General features: G+C 39.5%; 1 protein-coding gene across 2 annotated transcripts in view; it reads right to left on the bottom strand.

The window, feature by feature from the left end:
• The window catches only part of RBM25 (RNA binding motif protein 25), a 34,029-nt gene extending 15,556 nt beyond the window's left edge, over positions 1 to 18,473 (bottom strand). For both annotated transcript variants that reach the window (XM_017808261.1, XM_017808271.1), the window contains exons 1-7: positions 18,363 to 18,473; positions 11,297 to 11,417; positions 7,173 to 7,222; positions 5,558 to 5,728; positions 5,203 to 5,260; positions 3,874 to 4,034; positions 1,092 to 1,274 (exon numbers count right to left, since the gene is read on the bottom strand). In XM_017808261.1, the coding sequence (XP_017663750.1) occupies positions 1,092 to 1,274; positions 3,874 to 4,034; positions 5,203 to 5,260; positions 5,558 to 5,728; positions 7,173 to 7,222; positions 11,297 to 11,402 (729 nt within the window). In that variant the 5' untranslated portion in view covers positions 11,403 to 11,417; positions 18,363 to 18,473. The remainder of the gene's footprint in view (positions 1 to 1,091; positions 1,275 to 3,873; positions 4,035 to 5,202; positions 5,261 to 5,557; positions 5,729 to 7,172; positions 7,223 to 11,296; positions 11,418 to 18,362) is intronic.
• Positions 18,474 to 18,726: the final 253 nt, after the last annotated feature.

The following is an 18,726-nucleotide window of genomic DNA, read 5'->3' as shown; positions in this document are numbered from 1 at the left end:
TCTCCCAAAGGGAGGGAGAGGAAAGAAAAACAAATTCTCAGCTCAGCACTTTTATACCTCAGGTTGGCCATGACTAACAATGTTGTGGGAAGATATACTTGCTCCCTGTGGGAGATGTTACTTCTTGCACCATGCTTAAACTCCATAAGCATTACTGCTTTATTGCCTTGGAATAGGTACTTTGCAGAAGACTGAAATGTATAAAAATCTTGGTCAAACCATCTTCCAATCTCTTTCACATTAGGTGCCAAATGGTAGGTGTGAAAGCCCATTTTCCCATGGTTAGAAACTTTGCTGGAAAAGCTAAGTCTGAGTTTGCTTATTCTTGTTCCCCCTTCTCCAGTTTGTTTTAATCCATAAAAAGGTCATTGACAGAGGCAGGTCTAAACCAGAACATTCATTCCTGCTTAACATGGTTTTTTTTGCATTGCACAAGATATGAAAGCCAGCTGATCAAATGCAGCCAAATTGAGATGTGTGATTTTGTAAGGCAGGAAGACTATAATGTGCCTTTCATCCCTGAAGGATCCCTTCAAGGTTTGTAAGGTATACACATATACAACTAATGAAGTGCTTCCACACCTGGGTAGACAGTTGCAACCAGCTGGATCAAGGCACACTACAAGAATGCATACTATATAAGCAGAGAGAAGAATTTTGTCAAAAACTACCAAATTCCTGGCATCTTTCATTGGAAATGGATGGTATGCAGAAACTCTTTACAGTTGTTTTTAAAGTTCTCATCTGAACGTCTACATGCACATACAGATTAAGCTGCACTAAATTCAGTATTTCCACCTTCAGAGGGATGAAAGGTTGGTTCAGTCCTGCCCAGATTCAAACCTGTTGTTCCAAGAAGTCTAGGTGCTTAGATGCCTAAACCATCCTGAGTGGATGGTGTCTATAACTGACTAGCTTTCAGCTCAAAAAAAAAAAAACAAAACCAAAAAACTGCTGCTGACATCAATGGTTGTTGATGTGTTTTCTCATCAGAAGTTTAGGTTTAAAGTATTTGCACAAGGTTTGGCCATTATATAAAGGTGAGTTGAAGAAAAAAAAAAATCTGTTTTGTCCAAAATCAAAACACATACGTCCTCCTTCTTTTCCTTTTTCTTCTTCCTGGGGTGAGAGTCAGATTCCTGGGAGGGGGCATTGAGCTCGCTGGAATATTCTCGTATTAAGACTTCAATGGCCCCTTTAATTATCTGATCTCTTCTCTTTGTTTCCTCATCCAGTGCTTCATCATCGTCATTTGTCGTCTCTGGTCTGGAGTTCTAAGGAAAAATGGCAAAGTAACAGGAATCAAGAAACTAAGAATAAAAGTAGTTTTATCAGAAGTTCACCTTTGATCATCAACATTCATGCCGCCCCTACAGTATTTACTATAAAAAAACAAAATCCCAAACAAAAAAAAGACAAACAACCCCAAACAAACCACCATACGAAAATCAAACCACCTACAAGTAGTTGTCAATTGCATAATTTCAGTCAGATCTTTTCACACTGACTGTGTGAATACCATATTTACCACACAGTGTTACATGTGGGATGGCTGCAGAGAGCGAGTGTAGGATCGCATAATAAAACGGAACAGAAAAATGGTGATTAAGGCAATAGACAGGAAAAGAGTGAGCACGCACACTCCCAGAAAGGTAATCACTATAGTTGCAGCTCTTGATCAAAAGTTTTGCCTTGTATATTCTAGAACTTCACGTCATTTCAACAGCAGTTCCTCAAAGCCTTCTACTTAAGTGCCATGCAATACAAATGCCTACCTACAACTTTCAAGCTACAACCTATAACAGAACTATATTAAAGAAACATCATTAGGGAAAACATTCCTTGCACAGCAAACTCTTTCTTTAAATTATTGTTGATCAAGTACTTTGTGGTTCCTCATCTTTTTGCCCCTTTCAACCTTGCAGGGAGGAAAAGGAACACAAAGAAGTGCCTTTCACTAAACGTTACATGAAACGGTAGAACGATGATCTGCACACTGAGCAAGGTAGCCCGCCTCTTGATCCCCTGAATCTTTTAGAAAAATGGAATCTCACCTGAGAATCCAGCTGCGTATCCCGTCAAGCGATAGGTGGTGGGTGGAGTGAGGGGGAGGGAAGGGTCTGATGGAGCAGCAGCTAAGAATGAGGGGGAAGGGAGGATTCAGTTGGAGCTGAAGAAGCTGCAAGGCCAAGGAGGAGCAGGCTGAAAAGAGCTAGAAGGCAGTGACAGGGAGTGGAATTGAAGAGGTCCAGGGAGAAGAAGTGATCAGGGAGAGGAGCTAATTAGATAAAGGTTTGCTTGGGGTGTGTCTACATGAAATTGTGTTGTAGTGTACATGTTTGATTTCTTGCTTAAAAATACTAAAGAAAAAAGTTGCAACTTTTGGATCCAAGTGGCACCAGCACAGCAATGATGGTATGAAGCAGGTATTGCAAGCAGTTCAATTACAATACACTGCATCAGTATTCCTCAGCAATTCACAGACTTTCTTTGCACCACCACAAAAAAAAAAAGCGCAAAAAACCGAACAAACTGAACAAAACCTAACAAAAAACATGGAGCTAATCTCATTCTACAGTTACAACAGAATGGGTTCATACCATTGTCTTCAGAAAAGCCATAAACAGTACCCTCCACTTCATTACAATCAATCCCCAGAACTGATTGTAACCCACAGGGGGGCTCACAGAAAACAAAATTCAAAGGAGATGTACAAGAACTCCACAGATATTTTAAGCTTGTTTACAACATCAGCTGTGAAGCACAGTATCACAGGTGATGCCAACATGAAACAAGGAAGTATGGAATGAAAGGGGCAATCAAATCAGACCCAGGCTAACAGCTAGTACGGTACTCCATTCAAAGCCCATGAAGTTCACGCTCTGCTTTTCTAAGCCACTGCATTCAATCCCACACACTGGGTATGCAGTCAAAGATACATCAGGTACCTCAAGTCATCATTATGCCTCTAGTTCTGGTTAAGTAACATGAAATAAAAGTACTTGTGTTTCCACTATATTCTACACACATTTAAGAAATATTCCAAACTGGAATTTTAAAACTTTACCTGCTATAGTGTGATTAGTATTTTTAAGTTTTCTAAACAAGAGCCTCTTCTCACTTTCATTTTGCAGAAATTGTTTTAAGAGCTATCTTAAGGCACATGCAAAATTTTAAAACTGTTATAGACCAAATTCAACAACTTGATTGTGGTGTGAAATGTATTATTCTAGCAAAGAAACAGACATAATTAATTTTAATGCAAATTTGTCAATTAACTATCTTTGTATCTTACAAGAATTCAAAATACCAAATACCTGTAATTATTCCGAGAGATCCTTAGCTCTAAAAAGGAATGGTACAAAAGCAATTTCTCCATCTACTAAATGTCTGAAACATGCTGTCTGATAACTGCATCTTCAACTGAATGATCTACTTCTTTTCCTTTTCGATGATTTGTTCTATAAGATCATCAGTGAAGGGGAAAAGAAACTTCAATTCTCTTCAGACATCCAATTTACAGACTGACACAGTAACAATCACTTCTAGAGTTTATACACTTTCAAGAGTTTCTAAACAAAAATGAAGCAATGGAATCATAAGGTACAGCACTTTGGAATGAACTTCAGAATTAATTCTGGAGATGCAGTTGTAGCTTATGGATAAGTCTGAATACTGTGGAATTAAGAGCTTACACTTCTCTGCCTTTCAACATATCTTCAGACTCATTAATGTGATTCTGGTAAAATCCTAAAATGTATTAAGGGCAGAGACAAGAGCAGAAACTAAAAAACATGCTTGAAATCTGATCCAGTGAGTATGTTACATTGACACTCCACCAAAAGAATGCAAATCACACATTTATATACATACGCCATTAGATGCCTTTTTCTTTGCTTTCCATTCATCTAGCTGAGCCTTTGTCTTTGCATCAACTTTGACTAGCAGCTTCTTCTCTCCAATCTGGAGGTCATGGAGTAGTCTCAATGCTCGCAGTGTGGAATCTGGTTCTTTGTACTCACAAAATCCAAAGGCTGAAATGGATCATTAAAATGAAAAGTAAAAGCGTTAAAGCTCTTCAGGTAATTTACTCTGTGTAAAAAAAAGTGTTTTGAAATAATAAACTTGGAACATCGGCACTCCCTTTTTAAAAGCCAGGAGTACACATCATAAAAACTCAGAAAGTTCACTTACTGCATTAATCTTTGATGTAACTAATGGTGCAGTAAATAAGGTGAAAATGATACACACATTGTAGATGCCTTGTCCCTGGAAACTTCCAAGGTCAGGCTGGATGGGGCTCTGAGCAATCTGATGTAGTTGATGATCTTCTTGCTCACTGAAGGGGAGTTGGACTAGATGAACTTTGAAAGGTCCCTTCCAACTCAAACTATTCTATGATTGTGTTTGTACATCAAATACAATTGTCCTTTGACACAGAAATGCATTTTACATAATGTACATAAGGCACTTTAGATGGATTTGCAACTGTCTGAAGACCAAGGGCATTAATCAACAGCTCACTGCTAACCTAGAGGGACAGGTATTTCAAACTAGGTTTTTCACAACAGTTACAGAAAATTTTAAATCAGAAAAGCATTTTATGAGAGCAAAATAAACTAAGTTTGATATACTAAAAAAAGCTGAAGGAACTGAATTACACCCTTAAAAGGAAAATAAAAACCCCTAGGAAGATATTAAAACACTAACAGCAAAAAACAGTAACCAAAATTGTTTCCTGTATCCACTGGAGAAAGGCCACAAGAAAAAATAAATCAGTTCAATTGACAAGAGGGAAGGTTAGTTTTACATCAGGAAAACCTCCTTAAGAGAGAAGGACAATACACATTATTGGAAGTGACTAGTAACAGTGCTGCAACAGTAGCCTCCAAAGCCAAAAGTGGCGAGCCTTCAGGGATGGTTTACAACCTCCTCATTTAGTCTCAGAACAGAAAGGTGAGCAAAATTAGGCTCTCAACATTTTCCCATTTAATCTTTCTCAATTTTATTTTTTTCATTCTCTCTCAATTCCAGAAAATGCTAGTTCACTAACAGAAAGTATTTAGCAGTTATCTATCATATACAGTATCTTAAAATGTAAAATTATTAAGGATAGCAATGTGTCAAGATATTTAAAATGCCACTAGGTAGTAAAAACAAGAGTCTGTCTGTCTAAAGATTTTGAAAAGTATGAACAGTTACCTTGAAGTTTTCCAGATGCCCCTTGCACTCTCTTCCAACTCAAAACCAAGCCACATTTCTGCGTTAAAGATAAATATTATTAAATATTATTTTATATTCAAAACATCGCAAAAGCTTTTTTGCAAAATATGGCAAAATTAAAAAGGGTAAACACTACCAAAAATATAAAAGGTCTATATTCAAAGACATCTACAGCATAAAAAATCTGTACTCTTCGCTTACTGACTTTCAACTCGAGCATAGTGGATTGCTATTCCAGTGACTGGGAATAGCTCTGCTTTTAGTACATATACAACACACTGCTTGAGGATCATTACTTCATTCATCAGCCTAACAAGCAGTCCACTGTACTTACTGCTAGAAGCTGCCGTATGAGCATGTCTGAGGCCTTCTCAGAAATGTTGCCTACAAAAACGGTGGTAGTGGGACCACAGTTTTCATCATTTTCTTTGTTCTTTAAGCCAGGATGGTCTTTTCTGACTCCCAAATGCTTTCCAACCATGGACACTGTGGTAGGAACTAATACCTAAAAAGAGGAGAAAAGGTTGTAAATTAATGCATTGGATTGCTTTGTTTCTTTATTTAAATCCATAACACAAAAGACTTGGGCATGTACCTTTATTTCAAAATTAAATTTTCATATGAACCTTAGTTAGGCTTACAGAGTAAGACACCAATAAGCAGTTCCAGCCTTTAAACAACACAAAAAAAGATTGCCATTTTCTGGCAAAGACAGAAAACAAAAGGTGTACCTGAACATGGCTACTGGAAGGTCTCAAGATGAGCATACAGTAATGTTAGGTATTATTTCTTATACAAATAACTAATTTGCAACATTTGAGTCACTGGGAAGTTGAATTACCTTACCTAACTGTGTAAAAAGCAAGCTACCAATATAAAAGTAGTTCTGACTCAAAGGCTTCAATGGACATGGAACAGGTCTTCAAGCTTTCACACAGTGAATAAACACTACTGCTTTATTTAATCAATACTCTACCCAAAGCCTCTTTGGGTTAAGAAGCAAACATCTGTAAAATAACTGTACAGAGACAGGCATGTCATCTGCTCCATTTTGCTGCGCTTCTCTCCTTTCCCCTAGGATTTAACGGTACATATGCACTGAGTCTCTCTTCTCAAAATATCCTTCTAGAAGTGTCACTTAATAAAAATTACTCTATTCACAAAACTAAATAATTCATTTGTTCCAGTATCCTTGTCTTATATAGACTGGTTACCATGAATATATCCTCCAGTAGGAGATAATACAAGCTATCAAAAAACACCCCAAAACAATCTGTATTTTGGGGAGATTTCAATTCTGCAAAACTGCAGAAATGGTAATCTACCTTGAAGCCAAGAAGTAACCTTCAAATTTTAGAGAGTGCTTTTTTCCGCCCCAAAATCAAAAACCTTCCAACTAGAAATTACTAAGACACACGGAGACCTTTCATTATGCTCTTCCATAGATGAGTATAACATGCAATTATTCCTTCCCTGCAACAAGGAGAAAGCAAGCTTATGTGTAAGCTTGTCAAAGCACATACTTTTGGGCAACTCAGCAGTGCTGTGTGATGGCCTTATAAACCTGGATGAGGTGATAGCCCCAGGGTACTATGTTAGGGCAACAAACTCAAGGGCAAGAGACCTGGAATGTCACTGATTTAGCTGTACTGCACGTACACACATGATCCAAAGGCGAAGCCTCAACGAATGTATTTGAGAGAAGTACACCTTCTTGCAAGAACAACAATCGCTTCACCTTTGCAGTTAGCAGCTTCAGACATTACTTCAAACTTTGTCTAGGTCAGAAATTAGCATAAAATTTGCATTATAATTGTATTTAAAATGAAGCATTTTCTTTCATAGTAGTATTCTGATGAAACAGAGCAAAACAAAAATACTGTTGACATCTACTAAGTTTTATTCTCCATTTGATTTTGCTATAATCTCATCCCCACTGTAATACTTACAGTTGGAGCAGGAGCCATAATGCCCATTGGTACAGGAATCATAGGGGTCCCTGAGAAAGACAAGACATTAATTTTAGTCTGCCCTGTTGAGATAACTAATGAATACAAATTAACTGATTGCAGATATAATCTCAAACTAGAGAGCAATTTTGGTCAAATGAGAATTTCACAGTACTGACCACCAGTAATTCCTTAAGCATTCAAAGAACATCTAGGTACACTGACATACCACAGGCATCCAGGTCGCTTTCTCATAATACCATTTCAACTTTGTCACAAACAAATCTATTTTCAGAGTACATTCGAACCACAATATTGTTCTAGAAGGTAGCGGTGTAATGAACCCGGCAGGGAATTCCATAAATAGAGAGCAAAAGCAGTTGATATCCTACAGATGATAATTCCATTCCTGACTTACACAATTCACACAGCACAGTCAATTCTGCATATAGCTTAAGGATGAGGTCCTCTAGAGAATGGCATCAAGCTTCATGCTACTATTTATGGAATAGCTTAATTAAGGCAGCATAAAAAACCTCCACTGAGAAACTCCCTACCTGCTGAATACTTGACTGGCAGTCTCTAACACTTAATTTAAAACAATATATAATCAGATGAAACCATGTGATACCCCTCTTTCACAGCACCAAGTTCAATGGCAGCTCTAAGTACTATTATGTGAGGCAATACTTGATTGTAAGAAAGGCTGTTCATCTTTCCATGCCAGCTGCCAGAGGAGGTTAAATATATTAAGTGAATGGATTTCATCAAAACTATTTTTTGGCCAGTAAAGACACTGGGACTCAAGAACAATGAAGTCAATCTCATGTCCTTCACAGAAAATAGCCTGTAGAGATCCTATCTTTTTTTTTTTATTCTATAAAAAGCTTTCATCTTTTTTCCCCTCTCAATCCTTCCCTTTGATCCTTCCTTTCTCCATTTGTTCATATCTAACTAAACTTCTGCAACCTACTGTTCCTGGACTTGTTCCCCCACTTTTTCTCATGTGTAGTCCTGAAACAGCACTTCTCCTCAGACAGGAGAAGTCTCCTCCCTCTTCAGCTTTCTCATCCACTCCTGTTTTGTTTTATTTATGTTATTTTTTTTAAATTTATTGTCTCTAGCACTCAATCCTCTTCCTCAGTCCCTTCATATGAAAATCATACTACCTCTTATCCCTCCAAGCCACTCAGAGAATCAAAAGTGTATTGCTCTCTCATGCTCTCAGTTTTAATGCACCATGGCATCTCACAGATGGTAACAACTGCTCCCAGACAAGACTAATTGTGCAGCCCTATAACTAGTATGGCCAGTCTTCACGAGCGAAGATTTGGGAAAGGTCATTAACCCTTCGAGCCTGCGCAATGGATTTTTTAGGTGAGACACAGCGTGCGCTGAACTGAGCCCACCCTTTAATCCTGAGGTTCATCTGCCGGGGCCGAGCAAGCTTGGACAGTGGCAGTGAGGTCCCCAGGACGTAGGTTTGTTTAGAGTGACCTTCTCTTAGATGGATTGCCTCACAGGGCTGACGAGCTCCATCTGCCCGGGGGTCTTTTTCCCTGACTGGGATACGAACCCGGGCCGCAGCGGTGAGAGTGCTGCATCCTAACCACTAGACCACCAGGGGACCCCACAGCCCTATAACTATTACAACTATGATTATCACAATGATTTTAAAGTTACATCTTAGTAAAGATACTTGTGTTACGACTGACAATTCTATGAAACTATCAGCCCAATGCTCAGCACAAGCCAAAAAAATCCACTGAAATATTGGGCATCATCACCAAACATACTGACCACAGGCATAATTTAACTGCTACACAAAAGCTTGGTGCACCTACACCTTTGACAACAGTCTACAGACCCGGTCTGTGCAACACAAGAACACCACCCAGCCTTAGGCTGAGAAGAGCAACTACATAAATTAACTGGTAAAGCAGCTGCTTTACTATGAAACACTGTACACTCTGGGACTCTTCAAGTGTGGAGGTTTGGAAGCAAGACATGGAACGTGGCTAAGGTGTACAAAAGCACAAACCACAGTTCATCTAACTCCCACATCAGAACTGGGGCAGGAGAGGGACACTAAGTAGGTAATGAGTTTAAAGACAAAACTAATAGAGTAGCACTTTACACAGCAGTTAAGGAACTTCTCAAATTTGGTGTAAGAGGTGATAGTGGAAATGGACAGTATTAGCAAGGTCAAAAAACACCAAAGTGTTTGTGAATGACAGGCCTAGAAAAAGATAAAGGTCAAATGAAAGATCATATTCTAAGATCCTTCATGCTACAGTTGTATGAGGGAACAGACTGAGAAAGCAGATAGGTCTACAAACCCATCCAAAATACCATTTTGTAGTCCCACTGCCCAGACAATGCATCAGTCTATACGGACTGCAGGTCTGACCCACTACAGCATTTCTGACATACAAACTGGAATTTTTTACATCTTAATGGTATTCAATAATCTTCAGAGATGACAAGAGTTGTCAGGATCTGCTTCTTATCAAATCTTCCACACTGAGATGTGGAAATGCTAGAACTTCTTGTTTTTAACAATATTTTTAAGCAAAACAAAACACCTTCCCTAAATTCATTCTTATAATAGCAAACTACTGCAGCTGAAACTTTTCAAAAAATTATAGGCTAAACATGAAATTTTGACCAAACAGCTAGTGAAAAATAATACTATAAGCCACTTAAACTGTAATCATGTCTATGGAATAAGTTCAGAGTAGACTTTCATAAAATCTCTGTAGCATTTTCAACTCTACTGATGCACTAAGAACAGAGATCCATATCCTCTATATGTCAAAATATGTTGTCTGCACAGGTAAGCAAATCATGTTTCTAGTGTGCGGAGAAAAATTTTATTCTCACCTGATACCAGGCTTCTCCACTCTTCAGATTCCTAATCCTAACACAAGACTATTTATATAAAAAGTCAAACACAGCAAGAGAACAAAAAGATCTATGTCACACATGTTAAGCAGAAAACTGTTCAGGATTTATCAGGCATTTAAAAATATTTGTCAGAAAGTTATTTTTTGAAGTATCTGGTGTTTTAGACTAGTATATATAAACTGGAGCTAATAAAGATAAGAGGTATGGTTTTAAAATTTAACCTGAAATTTTTGATGGCAGGATGCTATCTGAACAAGAACTCTGCCTTAGCAGAAAATAGATAACAGCTCATAGATCTGATGAAAAAAGTTTAGAAAAATAAATGCAAGTAAAGATTAGCTTGATAAATGGATGTGCAGAATCTTTTCGTAGTTCAGCCATTTGGTTTTTGAGTGCCTTCATTGTCTACAAAACACTTGTGTACAACACAACTTAAGACCACAGAGACAGAAGATATTTTCTGCAGCCCTTGTGACAAATTTTAAAGAGGTAAATCTGATGCATTCCGTTCTCCCACTCGCTCCGTGGCCTCCTGCCTCCAGTCACTGTCATCCATATAAGCCACATACAGAAAAAAAGTGGTTCCAGAACAAGAAATTACAGTCTCAATGCAAAAAGCAGAGGTTGATCTTACAGAACAAAGACAAAAAGATGGGAATAATTTTGTGAAGACTAGAAGCAATGAAGAACACAACAGCAAGTTTGCAAGATGTGTGGAGGAAAGTATGTAAGAAACAGAATAAAAGAAAGTGGGACATAAAAAAGCAAAGAAAAACAATGCAACAAGTTGGACCTTCTCTGAAAGTTACTCCTGTATTTTCACATTACATGTACTCAGCGTACCCAAGAGTATCCAAAGGCTATTACAATGGCTTAAGTGAAAGGAATTGAAAATCACAGTCTACTGCCAAAACAGTGGCTCTTAGAACACCTAATGCTAACCAAAATCACCACTTAGCTTCAGTCTTGGATGAAGGTCCAAGACAAAGTCCAGTATTGTTTCTAATGGTCTCATTTCTGGTCAAAAGTAAACAGCTTTTGGTAGACCAAAAGGAGCTTGCTCACATGACATGATCAGTGGGCAAACCAGAAACTCAACTGTAACATACACAAATCAGAGTTTTGAAATACATTAAGAGCCATTAACTTTTTAAACAATTCAGAATAATAAAAGGAAATTTATTTCTACAACACTTCCATACACTAATATAACTTACCAGGAGGTACAGGTGGAGGAAAGCCAGGAAACTGTGGAGGGGGGATCCCAGGGGGAAGTGTTGGGATTCCCATAGGAGGGCGATTCAAATGAGGTGGAAAAGACATTCTTGCAGTCACAATCTGCCAAAAAAGACAGAAAAGAAAACTTGTACCAGTCAGTTCCCAAACATGAATTACAAAAGCAGGGCATATGATAAGTGTCCATAACTATTTTCAATCTTTAAGACATTCAACTCCAAATTTTTAACTTGTTTTCCCCCAACTATTCATTAAGCTACAAATGTAGTAGACAGCACTTCTAGAGAAGTGTTTCAGAATGAAGAGAAAAACAAAACTGTATCTGATTCCTCATACCAATAAAGAGCATTTAACAGTTTGTAAAGTTTCTTTAAAATAAAGTTAACTTTGCAGTATTTGAAAGCAAAATTAATCTTGTAATATATTTTCAATAAAGGAAGTAGTGCTATTGTACAAGAAATGATCACAGACAATACAACTGAAGCACAAGATGAGACAGAGAACTGAGACATCCCAATGCTCAGCATTAATGGGAATTGTATTTATGATGACATTGGGGAGATTCCCCAAATTCTAGCACAGAGAGAGTTAAAAGCTTGGAAGAGAGTTCTGTGATCTATTTTTAACTTCCCAGTCCACAAATCTTCTAGAGCACAACTTGGACATTAGCCCATGAGCTAAAAGTCAACATGCTACCATGGAGAGTAAAGATCATTTCATCATCATTTGCTATTCAGATAGTTATTATTATGTTACTGACCCTGAAACAGACATCACCCAATAGCAAAAACCTCAAGATCACCCTTAATGTAACTAAGGAGGCATGCATTCTTGTTTCCAGTATTATTTTGGCAACCTTACACAGTCAAGTCTTCAAAAAAGATTGGCCCTCAGTCGTAAAAAAAAATCCAAACTCGGTTACTGTTAATGCTGCCGAGCATACATGTACATTCACACTGCAGTGAGGAAGCACTAGAGGAACTGCAAACACACTGGATCACGTGGATAGGAATCACAAAGACACATTATCACAAGAATCCAGTTAGCTGTCCACACAAATATTTGCATTTCTCATTGGACTGTACAGACTACCTTACAACCTACAGTCCTGTATCTTCACCGCAAACGCTTTCCAACAAGGCAACCATGAGTCAAAAACTAAGCAGGCTGTCTTGAGAAAGAGAGTTACAGTAAGCAAAATTCTGATATGTACAACAGATCTGTATCACTGTGTTCATGCTTTCCTCAAGGCATGAACACAATGGCAGCACTGAACACACAAGGAACTGGAAAAAAGTTTTGCAGAAGACAGATGTGCCTTCCATACATGTACAAGAGTAAGCCACTAATGACAGTCTTAAATACTAGAAGTAAAAGCTAGTATCAGTACTCTACCATAATAGTAGGTACTTTGAAAGAGCTAAAAAATTACAAGAGAATTATGTAGGAAAACTTTATTCCCTCAGACTCTGGAAACAACTATGAGAGATAAATGTATATAGTGGACTGGAAAAGATGAAAAAGAAACCCAAATGTACTTGATAACACCTTTGAATATCAGAACTTATTTATTCTGGTCTAAGAACATATGTATAATCCTATCACATAATTAATTCAAAACCACACTTACAACTACATCCATTACATGAGGTGTGTGATGATGGCATTCATTAATTGGCCTCAAAGGGCTTTTATCAACACCTCATTAGGCAAAACAATGAACACTCCTGTGACAAAAGATCTAAGATGGTAGAAGAAAGAAGAGAGTGAATGCAAGCATTCTTCCAACAGTTCAATAAAGATTTTATGTAATATAATAAACATAAAACCTCCCCTTTCTCTTAGACTCCATATGCCTAAGAACACATTTCCTTCCTGTCATTCTTGAATTTTTAAAACTGCATAGGCAAAGAAAGGCAGCAAAGATGTATGCCATTTTATTTTTATAAAAACTATTTATTGTCTCTTCAGACTATCTGCACATCAGCTGACATTCATCTAGAATCTGAAATTCGGATGGTATGGAAAGGACCAGAACTCCCTTATCTGCCTTGGTATCACTATTTGAAACTTTCACACACACGCACAAAAACAGCCAACAGAAAAGGCACAAAATTAAGATATTTAAGGCTCTCAGTCCTAATCTACATTGCAAGCTGACAGACAGACAAGATTCAAAGGTGTTTTAGGGCAGATGGTACAGCAATAAGCTACTGGGTCCGAGGTGGTTCTAAATAGGCTACCACAGTGTTACACCATCAAAGGTACACAAGATGTTAAGGAGTGGTCTGTAAAACAAAGAACAATTGGGGAAGTAATTATCCAGGCTGCCTGTAGGTGCACTCCCTTCTCTCACTCTGATAAGCACTTTATCTGAGCCACCATTTTGGAGAAGCAAATGAAAAAAAGCCTAGGGACTAAGAGGTGAAACAATTCATTGAATTAAAAGATGCTGAAACATACTGTACTCAGTGGATGTTACATATGCACACAAGAGAAATTGGTTGGGTTTTTTTAGTTTAAATTTAAAAAGCAAAGATTTAGCAGCCAACAAAGTTATTATTTACTGCATAAAAGGGACAAGGCAGTAAGAAGAGAACAAATTTAGTCTTTCAATCTCCTAGTTAGATGACGTGAAACACAATTATCCATAGGGCTTCAACAATCCATTTCACTTAAAACACTGTTCTTTCCCCTCCGCCCCCTATATTTGTACACTTATTTTAAATATGTAGGAAGCTGCCCTGCTACTAACTTAATTCTTGCATGGACCAATCCTCGCACCTCTACTTCTGTGACACTGAAGATCAACACCAGAATTAAAGAAAGCCTTGGTCTCTTTCTCCCTACTATATGTAACTACTAATGTGAAACCAGCAGAGAGAACAGTTTAATTCTATTTCCATTATGAAAGCTCTGAGGATCAACAGATACCAAGACCAAAACTGCTCACTGGAGAAGTGAGAGATCTGGATGAGAGAGGAAGATGCACCCAAGATGCTACAATGAAGGGAACCGCATAGCACATTCTTTTCTGTCAGGAGCTAAAGAACACACTAGAAATGTAGATACTCTTACAACAGTCAGAGGGGCCTCTGACATCCAATTTCTAAACAAGTAGAAACCAAAGGTTAGGCATGAAAAGCTGGAAGATGCTAAGCTGGATCAAGGTAGAATATGCTTGTAAACATCTTGGGAACAGTATCTTGAACTTCTCCACAGATTGTCCTACTACTATGGCAGTACAATTCACTGATCAGTGTCTGATACATTCACTGCTGTCTCAGTATTCTATATGGTGAACTTCAGATTTCCCCAATTTATTCAAATGTGTAAGTAGGGAACTAAATACTCCGGAGATATTTTTAAAACTTCTGTTGCTTGCGGAAGTATTATCTCAAGTGAAACTGAATGCAAGCAGCATTCTTGACAGCTGCATTTTAACTAGCAGCTCTTTAAGCAAGAGTGTAATTTGAGTGAATATTACAGTGCTCACGAAAATACCAGAGAAAGAAAAGCAGTGATCAACTGGCCTGATGTCAGTGAAAATACTGAAACTGAAATCTTTAGCCCCCAAAATGATGGATTTGTGTCAGGTCTCTGCACGTAGTCAATTTAGACTATGTCTGTGCAAGCAAGCAGAGCAATGCAACAGGAGCAAGTCTGTTAAACAAAACTAATGGAGTTGAGACCCTAATGTCGACACTACATGTTTTGGGGTGGTTCACCCATTTGCATGTAAGGGTGCATTTTGTAATATATTTTCCTCCAAAAGGAATCTAGCTCATCCACTGAAGTAGTGCAAACCAATGTGAAATAAAAGTTTCCCAAGTGATGATGATGACTGTGAGACTTCCTTCAAGAGCACACCCTTGATCGGAGTTAACACAGTAAAGTAGGTGCACATGTTATTAAGCCTTGGGCCATTTTTGTAAGCTTACTCTCCATGGACCCAGCTCAGAAACAGCCGAAGCTACTAACTAAAGCAAGTGCCACATAAATACAGCTACAATATTCCAGGTTCAACTTTGCCCCAGAAGGAGTTCAGTTGCTTTCATACACTGCTCTTCTGAGTTAATAAGTCCTGGAGGAACCAAGCACCATGCAGTCAGCTGCACCTATCTTCTGAAACTTGAAGAGAGTACAGGGCTATCCATATGGTTCTAATGTTTGGTAAAATCCACTGGGACTTGTTAATTCTGTCTTGGTGCAATCCCTGTTGGGACAGAGCTCTGTCCACTAGGAGCACACTGGCTCTGACGCGCAGCAAAGCAAGTGCGCAGGGCTGCCCTGAGTGCTGGACTCAACTGTCTGAGACTACACAGAACTCACAATTACTATGAAACAAGGGTCAACATCATTCAGACATTGCTGCCCTGTTCTTCTTTATTATCTCTGACTCCCAAAAGTTCCAATAAAAGGGGACTGAGATTGTACTGGTCTGGCTGCACTGTTAATGTAGTAATTTCTTCTTAAACCATAATATTCTTTAAGTCTTCTGTTTTATTGACTGACTTTACTTTTTAAATAAAGGAGTGAAGAGATATGTCATAAACAGAATGTAAGTTTAATAAAAATCACTGCTAACTAATTTATTTTAAACTGACAACTTTATCTCAGGGCAGCATAATTCTACCAGCGTCACAGGGTTAATATTCTAAGGATATTCTTACTTAAAAACTTGCAAAACATATTCACCATTATCAAAACAGTTAAGTTCCCCATGAAACACAGTTACAATACTTACTGCTGTTATACTAAACAAAGTTAAAATTAACTGTAAAAACCCTCAAGTCTTAATGCCTAAACAAACTTCATATGTTATAAGAATACATAACAAAGTATAAGAGCAGTGACAGTATGGCTGACACAGTTTGATTTCACTTTATCTGATTTTACTTCAATATTTTCACAAAATATCTGTGCAGGATGGCCCCACAAATAAGGGAGCAGTAAGAGCAAAACTCACTTAAAATGTTGTTTGTTTGTTTGTTTGTTTGTTTTAAATGAACTACAGTCCGGCTTTGATTAAGCTATTAACATTTACATTATTCCAAGAGTGCCTGCTAAAATCCACATCTATGGTAACTGTGTAACACTATGTAACACACTAAAGAGCTGTTACACCAAGACATTTGATTGGTATGTCCATATTACTATGTTTCATTGAAATGTCCCTACAGAAAGGCTTTCACACATAAAAATGTTTATAATGCTTTTTAAGAATTAGAGTAATTGCTATTAAGAATTGTACAATGTTTTCACATTTGATTCTAATGTCAATACCAGACAGCAACAGAGAGTGAATAATCACTTCCTCTAATGTATGACAAAGTATTTTACTCATTTTGTGTCATGAAAGGTGCAGCTGAGCAACAAAAGCATTTTCAGAAGCAACTGGCATTTGCCATAAACCAATCTTTTACAGTCGGTACTATCAAATAAACTTTTGCATCAGTCTCTATGTGATATGCAGATATTTAAGCCACTTAAAAACAGTCTCCTAGTCTGTCAGTCAATGAAGGTGCTGTTTATATTACTGCTTGTCACCAAAAAAAAGCTCCCTAAAAGAAAAATCATCTATTTCAAGCCAACTGGTTTTCCCAGTGAAAATGATTGCTTTGTCAGACCCTACAGTTTTCTCCAAAATTGCCTGCAAGCTAAGTAAGGATTAAATGTTAAACACAACAGACACAGGGAGAGATAAAACATATCATAGATTTCCTAAGTATATATATATTTCTGAAAAAAAAATCTCTTATATTTGCTCAAGCTCATTTTTCAGAGGTGATCTAGAAAGTATTCAGGAACTGCCACGGGATAGTAGCATCCCAAACTGTTATTATGAAGCAACACAAGAAGCAACACGTTTATCCAAACCAAAGGCTCAGTCCAAAAGCCCTTTACCTAGGATCCATTAAGTATGTCATCAGTACTTTAAGATATTTGATTTAGGTCCTAGTTCTGTGTCTCTGCACCCATATAAAGCCCCATTCAGTCAAATAAGTGACTCTCCATTCTAACTTGGCTATTAACTCTTCCCAAAACACAAACCCGGCTGTGGCATTACAACGTTTATGTGAATGGGCACTCAGAGGCAGAGAAGCAGAGAAATGGGAAGCACTCTGTACAATGCCACTCCTTTACTGGGAGAGCAAGAAACAGTCCTGTTCTTTCTTCTAATTTGCTGTGGACCACCTCCATAAATGCTAATGCAATACCTGAAGCAATGATTTTCTGCCACAAAAAAAAAAAAAAACCAGTAAAAATCCATGTGCCTGCATTTTAATTGGAATGGACTGAGAACTATCCAACTTTGAAATTTCACTTCCTGTAAGCCCATTTAAGAACTACTATTGGAAAAAAAAAAAAGTTAGCTGTGTTCAGGACGTTCCTCGGGTTTAAACAAAACCCTACTTTCCTTCAGGTAGACAAAGGTCTTCTACAGTGGAAAAACACATAATGAGAAAAACATGCAGTGCGCACGTACAAATGTTACTGACATGGCTGAATCACTATTGATTCCTTTATGCACGAGCTGCTAACACGTGTTTTAAGAACACCCCCCGCGTCCACACTAAGGACAATAACTTCTCTGTCGCGATACCGTCGAAAACCTTTCCATCGCGTGAGCCGTTTCCCCGCCGCGGAAAAGTAAAAATCCCACTCACAGCCGAAGGCGGCCCGGCCGGAGTAGGGAACGGCGTGGGGCGCCGGCAAAGCTCAGCGCAGGGCCTGATCCCGAGCCTGCGATGGGCTCCCCCCCGGCCCCCGCGGGGCCGCTCCCGCCCCGCCCGCTGTGACGGGCTCCGGGCCGGCGGAAGGAACTCCCACGCGTCCCAGCGGCAGAGGAATGAACGGGCCCCGCAGGCACCGCCCCGAGGCCGCTCGCCCGTTCCACGCCCCGACCAGGCCCGAGCCGCCTCCCCAGCGAGCGCCCGCCGCGGCCGAGCGGCCCCGGCCGCGCCTCCGCCCTGGGCGGCGGAGGCGCCACGGCCGCGTGCCCTCCGGCCCTCCCTCATGCCCCTGCATCCCGCCGCCTCTTACCCCTCGCTGCGGAGCGGGATCCGCGGGATGGCGCGGGAGACGCTGGGCCGGCTGAGGCCCCGCTAGGCCGCGAACACACCGCGCCGAGCCGCTACCGCCGCGCCGCGCGGGGTCATGTGACCCGCCCCTTCCGCCAGCGGTCCGGCATGCACCGCGCCGCGCCACCACAGAGGCGGCTGTGCCAGAGCGCCCTCCCGCGCGCCCAGGCTGTAACGCGGTCGACCATAGAGCGGCGGAGAAAAAAAGGATGGGGGAGGGAAAGGGCAGGCGGGTGGCTGCCATCTTTGGTGCGGCCAGGCGGAGTGGGGCCGTGACTCGGCCCCGAGCTCATCCATGTTGAGGTCAAGCGGCGCCACTCGGGGAT

Source organism: Lepidothrix coronata, unplaced genomic scaffold (genome assembly GCF_001604755.1).
Source record: "Lepidothrix coronata isolate B3197 unplaced genomic scaffold, Lepidothrix_coronata-1.0 Scaffold1, whole genome shotgun sequence".
In the NCBI taxonomy this organism is placed as follows: Eukaryota; Metazoa; Chordata; class Aves; order Passeriformes; family Pipridae; genus Lepidothrix; species Lepidothrix coronata.
Note: the sequence above shows the minus strand (reverse complement) of the source record. Positions and strands in the feature narration are given on the sequence as shown.